Source organism: Gouania willdenowi, chromosome 24, assembly GCF_900634775.1.
Source record: "Gouania willdenowi chromosome 24, fGouWil2.1, whole genome shotgun sequence".
Taxonomy (NCBI): Eukaryota; Metazoa; Chordata; class Actinopteri; order Blenniiformes; family Gobiesocidae; genus Gouania; species Gouania willdenowi.
The window spans coordinates 17,969,102-17,984,022 of record NC_041066.1 but is presented as its reverse complement, the minus strand read 5'-3'; the positions used below and the strand labels follow the sequence as shown (position 1 = coordinate 17,984,022).

At 38.4% G+C, this 14,921-nt stretch overlaps 1 protein-coding gene across 3 annotated transcripts; it reads left to right on the top strand.

Annotated features, from left to right (window-relative positions):
* The first annotated feature begins 4,671 nt into the window (after nucleotides 1-4,671).
* Nucleotides 4,672-14,718, top strand: zc3h14 (zinc finger CCCH-type containing 14). 3 transcript variants are annotated; one of them, XM_028440114.1, is made up of 17 exons: nucleotides 4,672-4,812; nucleotides 5,034-5,076; nucleotides 5,155-5,269; nucleotides 5,386-5,426; nucleotides 6,517-6,688; nucleotides 6,767-7,058; nucleotides 8,053-8,213; nucleotides 8,605-8,705; nucleotides 8,797-8,952; nucleotides 9,698-9,766; nucleotides 9,876-10,014; nucleotides 11,452-11,660; nucleotides 12,033-12,159; nucleotides 12,244-12,392; nucleotides 12,538-12,620; nucleotides 13,453-13,559; nucleotides 14,594-14,718. In XM_028440114.1, the coding sequence occupies exons 1-17, from the start codon at nucleotides 4,777-4,779 to the stop codon at nucleotides 14,595-14,597; spliced, it is 2,004 nt and encodes a 667-aa protein (XP_028295915.1). In that variant the 5' UTR covers nucleotides 4,672-4,776; the 3' UTR covers nucleotides 14,598-14,718. The 3 variants fall into 3 exon arrangements, with proteins under 3 accessions (XP_028295915.1, XP_028295914.1, XP_028295913.1); XM_028440113.1 differs by having other exon boundaries at nucleotides 9,873-10,014; nucleotides 12,541-12,620; XM_028440112.1 differs by having other exon boundaries at nucleotides 9,873-10,014.
* The last annotated feature ends 203 nt before the right edge of the window (nucleotides 14,719-14,921 follow it).

Below are 14,921 nucleotides of genomic sequence, written 5' to 3'. Positions count from 1 at the left end.
TGATCAGTGCGGTTTAGTGTTCATCTTGTGCACTGCCTTCAAATTTGTAATTTGAATTAAAATAATAGCTTAATGCAAATAATCATGGACCTGGTTAGTGAATGGTGTACCTCGTAAATTTATCTTTGTAAAGTGAGAACTCATACTGTTCTTTTCACACTCGGAAACTGATACATTTCATTCATAAGCGCTTTTCAAAAATTCAATGATATTTTAGAGTTCTTAAAACAATTACACAAGTCAAAAAAAGAAACTAACGATGAAGGTAAATACAGAAAAGAAAAAAAAAAGACATAATCACAAGTTAAGAATGGGAGAATGAATGTGGAAGCAAAGGAGGTCTGTAGCTTTAATATTGCTTCTCTCATCGGTTTTACAAAAGTGCTCAGATATGTGCATCGTTCCCGGGTAGAGTCTGAATTCCGCCCGATGGAGACCCAGGTCGTCGATGTTATCATTCACCAGGTGTAATCTGTGAGGAAGCGAGGGGACTGCCTTGCTTCGATACTGCTGCCGCTGCTCCCATTGTTTTTTTTTTGTTTTTTTTTTTTAAAAGTGGTCGGATTGGCTGAAAGTGGCTTCAGCGAAAAGCCCTGGTCCCCCTTGAGTCCAAATATGTGTAATATTAATAATAAACACAATTAAAACACTAAAGATCTCTGGAATAAAATTACAAATGCTGTTTGGTTGGAAATAACAGAGTGAACCAGCTAGTTTACATTTATATCCCCCTCAACCTATGAGCCCTCCAGGATGCGCATGCGCAGTTCCAGCGTGTGAAAAGGCTTATTATAATTGTGGCTCACTTCTCTTTTGAAGATCGCCATAATGTCCCATATTATTAGTTTATTTAAAAAGAGTTTGGATCAGGGACTACATCTTCAATGGGTAATGTGGGGGAGAACGAGCACCGGCCAAAGAGACCTGGCCGGCAGGGGATCAATCTGTGATTGCAGAGGTTGTATGCGAGTCACAGTGCGGATCAGGATGAATTTTTCTGTCCAAGCCCTAAACACACGGGGCAACAAACGCACGTCAACATCTGCCGCGGTCAGCAATGATGAAATCCAGCCTCTAATGAATAAGTGTCAGAAGACAAGGGCATGGGGGCCCCTACGGATGTCTGTCTTATTTATACCTTCATGATACTAAGGCACCAAGTAATAGAGTGGTGGTTTATTTCCACCTTGGCACAATAGACTTGTATGCATGTACTTTAAGACCTGTGCCATCTACCTGGCTGTGACACTCCAATTCTTCTTCAATCTGAACTTAAGGGTGATTAAAATTCCAGTGGTGTAGGCTTGTGCGTATATATTCCAACCTTGCCCCAGTAGGCTTGAGCATTTTGCATATATGTCAACCTTGGCACAATAGGCTTGAGCGTTTTTGTGCGTATTATAATATCCGAGCCACATACCTACCCTGTGGTATTCCAATGCCTTATCAACCCAAGTCCGAGGTTGATGAAGGTCCCACTGGTGTCAACTATAGACTGTAAAAAGAAGTATATGGTGTAGACTTATGACTTTGGATATTTTAACCTTGGCACAATGGCCTTTTGCATCTGTGTGCTAGGGTGATTAGCATCCCAGTGCTTTGGTAGACATTAGGCTTAGTGCCAGTATCAAAGAACGCCATCTGCCCTTAACACTAGACTTGTATAACCTTAGCAATTTTTTGTAATTAAACTTTTTCATACCCATGCACTTTTATACTGATGAACTTTTTATTCCGATTGTGGTTTACCGTAACGTGTTTTTTTTTTTTTTTTTTTTTTTTAAATTCATGATGATTGTGTTTATTTGGCTTGAATCTTTGAAGTGTACCTGGATGTTGTTGGGAGGGGCCTGTGCAAAGACAATAAAAGGATTAGAATATATATAATACTGGCACAAGAGACTTGTATAAATACTTTTAGCACAAGGTGTGTATAATATTTTCCGCACATCAGAATCAGATACTTCATCCCAGGGGAAATTGCTTTTTTTTTTATTTTGCAGAAATATTTCGAATGAAAAGAAAAAGTACATAATTAAATATGACTGTTAAATATAAGTGCCCACCTCCAGGAAAAATACAATGCAAATTTAAAACAGATAAATACAAGTATAGTATAGTGAGCCATCTACACTAAAATCTTGAAGCTGTTGGTTAAAGTGAGGAATTATACAGTTGAAGCGCCACAGGCAGGAATTATTTCCTATGGCATTCTGTATATAATACTTTTATCACATGAGACTAATGTCAGTATTGATCTTTGCACATGACACTTGTTTATACACAATAACAGTTTAAGAGACTGGATAATATAAACCTTTAGGATGAAAGGGTGATAGGTTTCTGATGTCATTTATGCACAGGTACATACATTAAACCCTTCCATGAGAAACTGAGGGTTAAGGAACTTGCTCAATGTTCTACAGTGATGCTCACACTTCGGTAATCATTAGGCACCACTATTAGCACAAGGGACTAATAAAATAGCTTTAATACAATAAAGTCTTGAACTTACCATGAGGTTGAGTCAGGGTGTAGAAAAGCCTCAAGAATGTCAACAAACGACAGATCCAAATCTTCGTTTTCAGTTCTTCAATATGAATGTTTCTTCCAAATATTTTGAGTACTACTGAACATGAACGGTTTTCAATTGTTCATTCATTAAAATTACATTATTCTGCTTTTGAAACATTTGTATATGGAAATTGGCATTTAGCTAAATCTGGTGTATTTACAACTTTGGCGGTACATTATTCCACTCTGCCTTACTTCAATAAACAAATTTGTGTATGATATACACTTTTCCACATTTACTAGGGTCAATTTTATTCAACTACCGTACATTCCTTTATTTTGATTTACCTGCTGCATTATAGCAAATGTATAATAATAAAAAGGTACTTGTTATATTTAGAATGAATTAAATTGAGAAAAATGTAAAATGCACAATTCAATTACCATGAATGTTTTTAATCATTGTGGCATTCGTTAATCATGTTATAAAGTTAAATAAATCAGCTGTTATAGGCTGAGGTCTGGATTTATATGAACATAAGGAGATACGACAAGGTGGAGTTCATAATGTACGGGTACAAGTCAACATGTGCAAATACTGAAATATTGAACCTTTAATCTGCTCGAAAGCTCAGGATAAATTGGGTAGGTTGTGTTTAAGCTATGGCACAGCAACAATACAACGCACAAACTATGACAAAGCAACCATACTCAAACAATTACAAGCAAGAATGCAGCCATCAAACTATGACTACTCAAGAATGGAGCCAAACCATTGCAAAACAACGACACAGCCACAATGCAGGCATCAAAGTGTGACGCAGTAAAACAGACATCAAAGCAGTAATGCAGCAAAACACATTGATCAAAGCGTAACACTGCAAAAATATACATTGATCAAAGCGTAACAGAGCAAAAATACATTGACCAAAGTGTAACAGCAAAAACAGTTGGGTGGGCGTTTGAACAACAACTCTGCATATGGTTAAATCATATTGTAAAGTCATAGTGATGAATAAAGTATACATTATAATTAGTTTAAACACAAAGCATGACACTACAACAATTCTGAGGAATGCAATGGTAGTGAAAAGAAGACTCATTAAATAATATAGTAGTGTTTAAAATGACTCTTGGGCAATATTTGGCTTAGCTTTGATTGCCATTACTCAATTAGGGTCAACTGTGATAATTATGCCACAAGTCAACACCACCATTTTAAGCAACAATACTAAGATAGGCTGTAGTGCTCAAACTATGACTCGACATTAATGTGTGGCTAAGCTGTGGCGTATGAACTAAAATCTAATAATGCATGGGGTCGTAGTGGAGCTTATACAGCTAAAACAGGAGCGTCAAATTGCCAGAAAATGTTCTTAATGTGTTTGTTTTTATGCCCAGCCATTACAGGCCCAGATGCACTGTGTAAATCAGGTTGACACCCCTGATGTAAGATACACTTACTGAGGAGAAGTCCGACGTACAGCGACCATTGGAGCTCAATAAAAAATGACCTGAGCAGCCACACCTCAAGTAAGTTGGTGGACTAATTAAGGTAATGAGCTTCACCTGTGACACGTGAGTTGAATGTGGGGTATCAGTATCAAAAACGTTGTTTATCTGTTTTTGTTTTTTTTTTAATGTTTTTTTCTTTCTTCTGTATTTCAGTTTTGGTTTTAAATCAGTAAAATCAAGTAACCACACCCAGAGCATATGTTATTGCAGGCGTTAACAGTTTAGGAAAGACCATAAAAATTACCTTTTTTTAAAAAAAAAAATTAAAAAAAAACACATATTTATTTATTTTTTATTCATTTATTTATTTTTACTCCATAGTACGAGTAGCTTTTATAAGCTTTTTTAGAAGAACTCATTATTCAGAGATTTAGCAGGGTATTTACAAACATATTTAAATGATCTATGCGTGTGCATGTGTTAGATTGTGTTATTTATTCTATTTTTCATTTTGTACTTGTATGATGATGAAGGACTTCTGCCATTTACATTGGTGTTTACATCTATTCGATTATTTTATCTTATTTTTTCTATTACTTTCTTGTATTAAATATCATATATGTTATATGATATTTTTTGTGTTTGTACGTTGATAAGGTTTTTCGCTTCTGATACAGTGATATTCAACACGCGCCTGATCGGCTTCCGTTGACTTCTACGTAACTTCCGGTGTGTTTTTGTCTCTACTGTGCTAAGCTAAAGAGACCGCTTCTCGTGTAAATTGTTTGCTGCAATAAAACAACAAGCATGGAAATCGGGGCTGAAATCAGCAAGAAAATAAGAGTAAGCATTGAATCGTGTTTTTTTGAGGAGTTGCGGTTCGGCCCTTATGTATGCTAGCGTTAGCATGTTAGCTTATTGCTCGTGTGAGGAAAGAAAAATAGCCGCGAACTCAAGTTTTGTGGACTTGGTTCTGTGTTATAACACTGCGGTATAACGATGCTGTATGGGTCATTGTTGGTTGTTGTTTTAAGGTGATGGATAATAGTATTTTCATGTCGCAGGCTGCTATTAAAGGAAAACTCCAAGAGCTCGGAGCTTACATTGGTGAGTTGCAAGTTTGTTTGTTGTTTTTACGAAAGCTGTATTTTCACTAAAACTTTGTTCGTGTAATCTTTGCTTCAGATGAAGAGTTGCCTGACTATATTATGGTCATGGTAGCTAACAAGAAAACCCCTCAGCAAATGGCTGATGATCTCTCTCTTTTCCTTGGAAGCAACACAGTGAAATTCACAGACTGGTGAGAATCACTTTATTGATAATCTTGATTATATATGTATATTTGTATATTTAATTTTATTCTGGCTGCTTTCCCACATTGTTAAACCAAAACCTTGTATTGTTGTTTAATTTTAGGTTGCACGGTGTCCTGGAGAAGCTCCGAACAGTTGCTGGAGGTATGTCAGTTTATTCCTGTGCATTATTTGCATTATTATATGACACTTTTTTTTGGGTGGGGGGGTGTACTGGCTAGTAACAACCTTGCTTTTTTCATTTGCATAATCAATTATTTTAAGAATAATTAATAAATGCAATTTTTGGACACATTTTCCTTAACATTTTTTTTTTTTTTTTTTTTTGCGCTGTAGAGGCCATTTTATTGCAGTTCTAACAATAGGAGACAATAATTAGTTACATTTTACGTAGTAGACCGTATTCACTTAGTATGGAAGTAATTGCATAAAAGTTGCATTGTTACCGACAAAAAAAGCCACTCATCGTTTTAAATTTGCAAATTAAGCCTTATATTAGGGAACCAATGTTCGAGACACAGTTAGGGGTTTATCAGGTGCCTGCATTTCCCTCTGCTGACCATAATTAAGTAACTGTAACTAAGTAACTGATGGTGACAAACATCAAAGGACCCATTAGCCAATACTCTGTGATGAAGTGGATGGAAAATGAAAAGAACCAATAATTCAAAAGGTGGAAGAGGTATTAAAAAAAAAAAAAAACAATGCATAGCGTATTGTCCAGAAATTATCCACGTTTTCATACCTTACTTGTCGTTTTTGGATAACAATAATTGGAGAGGGTAGGGTATGCATGATATGAAGAGGGGGGTACACGGGACAAACGAGATTGTGGACCACTAATCTTAATGGTACTCACTTCTCTTTATTTTACTTGTACACTTGGTTTCTAAAAAAGGTCTAAGTGGCAGACACACAAAGTTACAACAAGATATTGGATTCCACTGACGAGTCGGAGACAATCACCACTCTGTCTTTGCATCGTCAGTTTGTGGCATTTGAAAAGTGAAATTCTACACCCCTGATTATTGTAATGCAAAACTTCTTTAATGTTTACCAATTGGATTCTACGGGAAGCCAAATTTCAAAGCCAAGCTTGTCATGCTTCACAATAGTTGTGAGCAAATTTTCTGAGTATCAAACACCAGAATAGTAAACTATTAGTTTGCATAAAGGTGAAATTGGTTAATTAGTTTGGTGCTATTATGCATAATTAGCCGTTGTTTTGTTTTAGAGCCAGCATCTGTCCAAAACCAGCTGCTGATAGATGACAGCACTGGACCTGTGAGGAATCGCTTGTACATCGGTGAAGACAGCAGAGCAGAAGAGTCCAAGGTGTTGGCAGTGTCCAGCTCGCGCTCTGACAGAGCTGAGGCGAGCGTGTCCAGCTCTGCTTACGAAAGCAGGTTTGTGATGCAGACCTGTCCCTGTCCTCTACTCGTCATACATTGTTCATACGCTTGTTGTGATGTATTTGTTATCAGGAAGGAAACACTAGAAAAGGGCTCTTCTCGTCTCACGTCCGCTGTGAAGCCCCTCATCGACCTGCTTCCCTCAGAGGCTGTGATCGACATCAAACCTGAGATGGATGACGACCTCATTGCTGTCGAGCTTGAAATGGGCACCAGTCGCACTATTAATGCAGCGAGACGACCTACTGCGGAAGTCTACAGGCCTGGTCAAAATATGTTTACGTCAATAGGCTCTTCAGATGCATACAGGCCCACAGGACAGGACAGCAGGAGCAATAGAGTCTCCAGAAATGGATCCAACAAGGTACAGCTTCAATCACAGGTGGATGGAGCAGCTGTAGAAAATATCGTATCACGTTTTTTCTATTGATCCCTATTGTTTTCAGATTTGAGCTTACGACGTGAGTTCGACCAAATTCACGCAAGCTTTGGTATTTATCAATTTTGACTTGAGTGTACGCTGTGATCAGATCACACGTCAGGTCTGACCTCATGTATACAAACCTGAGTGTGTGGATTTGTGGTACAACACAGTCAGAAGACTGAAAATAAAGTCTTAAACAAGCCTCAGCTGTCAGATGCATAAGCACACCCACATTCAGAACAGAAAAAAAATGAAATATTAAAACAAGATTGTATTTATTTTTAGGAAGTCGGACTTCATTCATGTTTTTAAATGTCAATACTTCCTTAAACTTTCACAAATGTGCTGCAGTAATTGATAATGTGATGAATCATAGAAATTGGCTGAAGTAATAATAAACACAGACACGGGACAACATTTCATAATTTTTAAGGCTTTTTTTTTTTTTAAAGCGTTTCTATTGTTAATTTCTTTTAATGCGATATTAATTGCCTAAAGTGTGCGTACTGAGGCTGATATAAACAATATATCTGTGTGTGGCTCCAGGATCTCTGTTGCTCACAGCACACACGGGGGCAGACGTCACCTGCTCAGTAGCTGATCCCCTTCCACGCAGCGTTTAAATGCGCTTCTTTAATTCCAGTTTTCACACTGTCGAAAATCACATCTTTGTTTTGCTCCACCTCAGATGTGAAGATGCCGATTTTCATCTTGGAAAAGCTTCTTTTCTTGTTTCAGTGGGCGGGGCCTCTGTTACAGGAGGGTATTACAAATTAATTATGATCAGCCACCGGATTTATCAACATCCGATCATTTGTACGCTGGGATTGGTCAGATACGAATGTTTCATGAGTCACACATTGGTCCTGTCGTACGACCAAATGTGCACCCATTGTTGATAAATGAGGGCCAATTTGTTCCTTCTCTTTAATAGGAAGAGTTTTCACGCAAGCGTAAGGCACCAGTGGCGAGTTCTGTTGTGCGTGTGAGCCGAGCTGCAGACGAGGACAGCGATGACTTTGAAGAAGATGAAGGAAACCATGGAGGCAGAGGCTTGTCCAGCAGAGTGTCCCTCCCCTCCAAACCAGACCGAAAGTCAGTGATAACTCCTCACTTTATTAAGACATCGATGTTAGCATTGTTATTGTTTTAGTTTTTTTGATTTACCTTATTTTAATAGACAGATTGCAAACACACATCTATGATTCAAAAAGTTACTCAAATTATTGAATTAAACAAAAGCTCCTTTAAATGTATTCACAATTTCTTTTTCGAAGTTCTGTATCAGGAGCTCTAATATGTGCCAATATTTAGAGAAAACCACTGTTGATACTTTCTAAGAGAAATCCATGAAGTCATTTTGTTGTTTTTGCTTAAACCTTATTTATCAATTGTTGGCTTTCTTATTCAGGGAGTAGCTACAGTTGAAGTACATGTGGGATTCCCTTCTTGAAGTAAACAAATTACATGTTTGGATCGTTCTCAGGCCGACTCTTCCTCCAGCCAAACAAGCCAACAGAAATCTTATCCTCAAGGCGATTTCTGAGGCTCAAGACTCCATCGCCAAAACCACCACCTATTCAGCCCGTACGTTCCTGCTGCTGCAAACTCAACCCTGAATATCCTTCAGTATCTGAGGTCTTGTCATCACTTTCTCACTTTGACTGTCCTTTCACAGTCCCAAAGAGACAAACCGTCCCCGTGGCACCTCTGGCCCCTCGTGCTCGTCTTGCCAGCAGTGAAGAAATGACTGCCGCCATCCAGCTCGTCCAGGAGCACCTCAATAGAGCGCAGGCGTATACCTCTCCCAGTCTGCCTCCCTCCGGTACACACAGTAAGTCTAGTTGTCAGGGAGGTGACAGCAGGGATTTTTCCCCATGAGGGGAAACATTGCCCATTGCTGCAGCCTGCTGACAAGGAAAACTACTTAATTACTTGGTCACATGTCTAAAGCTCTGACTTTATTTGACAACATGCTAATCATTGCTATTCAAATACATGGTCGGATCAGAGCCGTTTAGAGAGAGAGAGTTGCGACAACAGAAGTTCGCAATAGACTTAAGTAGTTCCTGGAAGTTTATTGGCAGGCAATTCGAATCTATTGATTCTGAGTGACATTATCGAAAATTTGTCGTCAATAACTGTGTTGATTTACAATATTTATACAGTACACCGTCATTTATGTGTACATACAATATATGTTAATAATAATAATCCACTAACATGCTTTAATGCACATGTTAATTGCTGATGATGATAATATTCAATATGATTATTTAAACGTCTTACCGTTCAAAAGTGCATCACAATCTGTCTACTCCGCTAACTATTGTGAGGCTCCATGAACCGCCATTACTGTAAAAAAAAAAAAAAAAAAAAAAAAAAACGGTCCCTTTGACGAGATGTCACAACTCTCTCTAAACGGCTCTGTGTCGGACCAACAAAGAAGATTTGGGATAAAAGAGTTGCATTACATTTTAATGTCCGTTTTCCATGAACAAATATCCATTTAAAAAGTTTGGTCACACTTTATTGGAAGTTTTCTACATAAAGCTGTTTTTTTTTTGTTTTTTTTTTAGTTTCACCCAGATCTTTATCATCACGCCTTCAGGTGGAAACGCAGAATGAAAAAGGGCAGAGTGAATATGGTGAGTCTGTTCAGATCCATCTTTTTGAGTTGTAGAGAAAAGGGTTAGATGTCATCTAAAGTTTTATTTTTACATTAACATTTGCTTGTGTTTCTCTTCTTTCTAGAAGATGTTGACGAAGCTGCTGACGGTGATTCCAAGAAAATTGATACACGCTCATTCATCATGAGTCGACCACAGCTGGAGGGCTCACCTGGTGGTAATCAGCAGCAGGTTCAGCCTGCCCTGCCACGCACTGTTCAAGCCTGGTACAGACTTTGGCTGTGTTCGAAATCGCATGCTAATGTACTACTCATACTAAGTCTGACATCAAAATTAGGATTTAGTGCGTTCACATTAGATTTTATGGAAACGCGAGAAATACCTGGACGTATACTATATCGAGACATTTTTGAAGTATGCACAGTGGGCACACTAGTCATACTCAACCGCCCCATGATGCATTGCAAGTGGAATATAAAATCGTCCTGGGACCGGCTTCAAGGTAAAAATTAAACATCCCCATTTCAAAATAAAAGCATCTCTTCTTGTCTTCCATTAGTTTTTAAACCCTTTTGTAAATAGAGCTCTTGTTTTGAAGTTAATCGGAAGTATAGTCAGTAGTGCAATTGCGGGTCTCCGAAATGTCGACATGAAATGTGTTTCCACGAGTTTTATGGATCAAATGACCACATGTGGATATTCTACTTGGTCACTTTCTCACTTAAAATGATTTCAGAACTTTCAAAGGTGGAGAATCAACGGAGATATTTAGCCTCATTGTGCTTCAGGTTTTTGTTGTCGTAGGTTTGAAATGCATCTTGGGAAACTTGGAAGTATACTTCATTGGGAACGCTCATCAAACTATTCATACTAATGGTATAGTAGACAGCAGGGTTGGGCTCAATTACATTTTTCAATTATAATTACGTCTTCACTTATCCATGTTTAATTACAACTCAATTACGATTACAGTGACCAGCATTTTTTCCCCAATTACAATTATGTTCTCGATTACTAAATTACAACTAGAGTTCATCACAATTTCTTAGCCTTTCATAAATAACCCCATAAAACATAACCTTCCTCTTGTGTTTAGCTGTCTGGTAGCAACAGGTCAGTTTTGACGCATGCTTTAAATTTGCTGTAAAATACATGAAAAAATATATATATCATTGCATTTGTTTTTCATCTCTTGGTTACCTTTTTTGGCTTCTTTATCCATGAAAATATTGTTTTGAATATTTTTGTTGTAGGCGTCTAAGCCTTTTTGTGTCAGTATACCCCTAAATTCAATTTTTTTTAAAATAGTAAAATGATCCTCAAGAGAACTGACAGGTAGAGGGAAAACTTGATATGAAGTATATTTTAATCATTAAGCCAAAGAACTTTTTATGATTTCCCCAGGTTTGCATTTAATTAAATTGTAAATTTCCATACCAATTACAAAATAAACTATCTGAATTTTGTTCCTATTTTAATTACGTATTCATCGTAATTAATTATCAGTTACACAATTTCAATTATAATTGACCCCAACCCTGGTAGACAGTATATAGTCATTGAGTTTGTAGTGTGTATTACGTTAGTACGCGATTTCAAACACAGCCTTCTTTTCCCTCTTTCTCTCTCTTTTTTTTTTCTCTCTCTCTGTGTTTTCATTGAATAACTTTGTTCTGTTCTGTTTCTTTTGTTCCACCAATCAGTAAAGAGAAGAGCGACTCCTCCAGTCCCAAGTTCATAGTGACTTTAGACGGCGTACCGAGCGCACTGGAGAACCTCACAGACTGTGACATGGAGCTGGATGATGTCAGACCTCCGTCAAAGCTCATGGAAGCTTCCTCCGCTGTCGACCACCGACGAGCTAAAGTCAGCATCCTCGACCGCCTGCAGGATGTGAGCTCCCCGGCTGAAGGTAGAAAGTTATAAGTCAGTTATTTATTGTTTTTACTGCATTTATTGGAAGTTGAGTGAAATTAAGTGTATTAGTTAGTAGCGGTGTAACAATACATCAATCCACATCGATTAATTCATTAACGATCCAATTACATCGATGCACAATGAAAACAATGATAAATATCGTCATCATTAAGATATGCTTTTATTTTGAAATTCACATAGCACGTCTGTTCGTCCTGCCACCATTTCCTGCGCTGGGATGGTGACATAACGTAGCCAATGCCTGTCAACCCCTGCTGAGTGCACACCCTTTGTGATCATGATCCAGTATGTTTAAATCCATTTGTTTACACTTTAATATGATCTTTATTTCTTTTTGTTGTGACAGATGAGCTGATGGAAGTGGAGAACTCCATCCCTGTGAAAAAGCAAAAAGTGACTGAAAGATGCAAATTCTGGCCGGTCTGTAAAAGTGGAGACGGGTGTGCGTACCATCACCCAACGACCCAGTGCAAGTAAGTTACTGGGAAAATGATGCAGCATAACCAATGCAAACTATTATTAATATTCACTCCTGCATGTGTTTTGTTTTATTCAAGGACATTTCCCAATTGCAAGTTTGGGGATAAATGCCTTTTTGTGCATCCGAACTGTAAATATGACGCCAGGTGCACCAAACCAGATTGTCCTTTCACACACGTCAGTTGCAGAAGCATCGCAGCTCCTCCTCCTCTTCCTCTCAGACCAGGTGATTGGCCCCGCCTCTTACTTTCTTAATTTGACTTAATTAGATATTGATTGATGCAGTTGTATATGTCTATAAAATGCAGCGGTTTGTTGTAAGTCAAGGTGACGATTTATGACCCATATTTATATTTTTTCTCTGTTTTCAGCAGTGAAACAAGTGCAGACGACAAGTGTGTGTCGCTTCTTTCCCGATTGTAAAAAGATGGAGTGTCCTTTTTATCATCCAAAGGTAAACACTTACATCAGAGATGAGCAACTACGATCACAGCAGGGGCCACAAAAATGTGATTTTCTGCTCCGAGGGCCACATGATCAACATTAATATCAGCATTTAGAATAATGTCCAATGGGAATATTAATTCATGAAAAAAACAAAGGGTTTAGTCTTCTCATATTTTGTATCTTTCTGTCCCTTTTTGTGTTTGGAGTTATTTTGTGCATTTACTTTAGCCCAGGCCTTCTCGTCCAACATCAGTGCCTGATACTCATAAACGCTCTACAACAGTGGTTGTGTTTCCCAACCTTTTTTGGGTTGTGACCCCATTTGGATATCACAAATTTCAGGCGACCCGAGGAACGTTTTTTTCTTTCTCGAATTAGTTTTTGATGTTTATTACAATGTATTAAAAATACAGAGTAGTCCGTGTTAGTGCAAAAAGCACTCTATTTATATTTGAGAAAGTTAAAGTATAGAATACAGTCATAGCTGAAAACTACCCATTATTCAAAAATTAAAAGATCTTTTCTTGTGAATCGATTTGACAAAGAACTAAATTGGCAAAAGAAAACAGGAAAAAAACAGTGAAACATTCAAACTGGGAAACTTATGCTAAAACTAGTAAACCCACTGTAGCTTTATGAAATTACCATTGTGCTCCTTCCTCTATAAATTATTAAGAAATATTGTCCCTTCAGTTTTTGATCACTTGGGGAAATTGTGTTGATCCTAATTGTTATGTACATAAAATGTGTTGTTACCCTTTAGATGCTATACACAGTTTTTTCTTTTAATGAATTAGAAATGGATTTGACCTATTCTGATTGACTTGTTTTGTCCTCAGCCTTGTCGCTATGCAGCGCAGTGTAAGAGAGTCGGATGTACTTTCTACCATCCAACCACATCGGTGCCTCCGAGACACGCCCTGAAGTGGACGAAAGCTCAGAGCAGGTGAACGTTGTGTGTTTTCACTAGGGATGCAACGGTACAGTTTTCCCACGGTTCGGCATGCATTGCGGTTTTTGGACCATGGTAACGGTACGATTACGGCAATCGCAATATTGAGGGGAAAAAATTGCAATTAGATTATTTTCCAAAATCATTCAGCCTAATATATATACTTATACACACACACAACACATACATTCATACATGCATATATACATGCGCACACTTTTTTCTTTAGACAAACTGAACTCTACGTGGGGCGTAAAGCTTGACGCCGTTGGGTTGGTTTGGGGCGGGTTCTGAAAATAGAGGCAGCAGCTCGGGGCGGACGGTGCGGGTAAGATTTTGCCGTACATGCAGGGCCCCGCAGGTTGGAAAAATCCTGGCCCGCGCATCACTAATGCACGGTCACAGCGTCCACGCCCCAGCCTGTACATACAGCTCTATAGACAGGCTCCTGCAGCTCCAGTCTGACAAAACATGCAGCAGGATCCACGCCAGCTCCTGGGCTGGCTGCGGACTGTTGTCGGCCCCTCTCCAGTCAAAAGGCGGAGGAATACCGGTGAAACGTGGACGGTTGGTGAGTAGTCGTACGAACGTGCAGCAGAATGTAGGTTAACAGGTTCCTCCGCGCCACAGTACCCAGTCAGCACTCCTCAGCGTTCAACATTTGCATGCAGAGCGCTGATTGGCTCCTAGGAAATTCAGGGACGTTCTGATTGGCTCTGAAGGCGGCCTGAGCAGCGCATGGCACTGAGCCTGAACAATGTGCTGCTCTCATGTCTCTGCTCCTGAGAGGATCACACAGCATGCGCGGCTGCACAAAGTTTAGAAAAGTTTTGTGTTTGGAAAACGTACCGAAAATACCGTTGTTTGCCGTGCATTGAACCGAACAGGGCGTATTGAACGGTTCGGTAAAATACCGAATATTGTTGCATCCCAAGTTTTTACAATTCATAATTTAATTATAAATACATTTCACAGCTTTTAAACACTTAAACTTGACACCTATGTATTGCTTTGTTTCTTTTTACCAGTTAACTCCAAACTGACTGATGGAAACCTCAAGTTGAAAATGTGAAGCTACACAAGATATTTGTTTGTGCTCTTGGTTAATATTAGTATCAATTCTAAGTTTAATTCTAAACTTTTGTTTTTGAAAGAAAAAAAAAAGTATACATTGTTTCAAAGTTTTTGTTGGATTTGTGAAATTAAACGTCTCATGACTTTTACATCAATTGGTCTCCTTATTTTGTCTGATTGAAATGAAGTTGATTTCATTACAATAAAAACCTCTGATGGATGTCATTTGCAGACATATTGAAATACATGTTTATAACCTTAAAGTTAATCCCATGATGTACA

What these genes read in the sequence shown, in the direction of transcription:
- zc3h14 (XM_028440112.1), top strand. Translation starts at nt 4,777, where the DNA reads ATGGAAATCGGGGCTGAAATCAGCAAGAAAATAAGA. An exon ending in CCCTCCAAACCAGACCGAAA is followed by an intron (nt 8,214 to 8,604) that starts GTCAGTGATAAC and finishes GATCGTTCTCAG; the next exon opens with GCCGACTCTTCCTCCAGCCA. An exon ending in TGTGAGCTCCCCGGCTGAAG is followed by an intron (nt 11,661 to 12,032) that starts GTAGAAAGTTAT and finishes TTGTTGTGACAG; the next exon opens with ATGAGCTGATGGAAGTGGAG.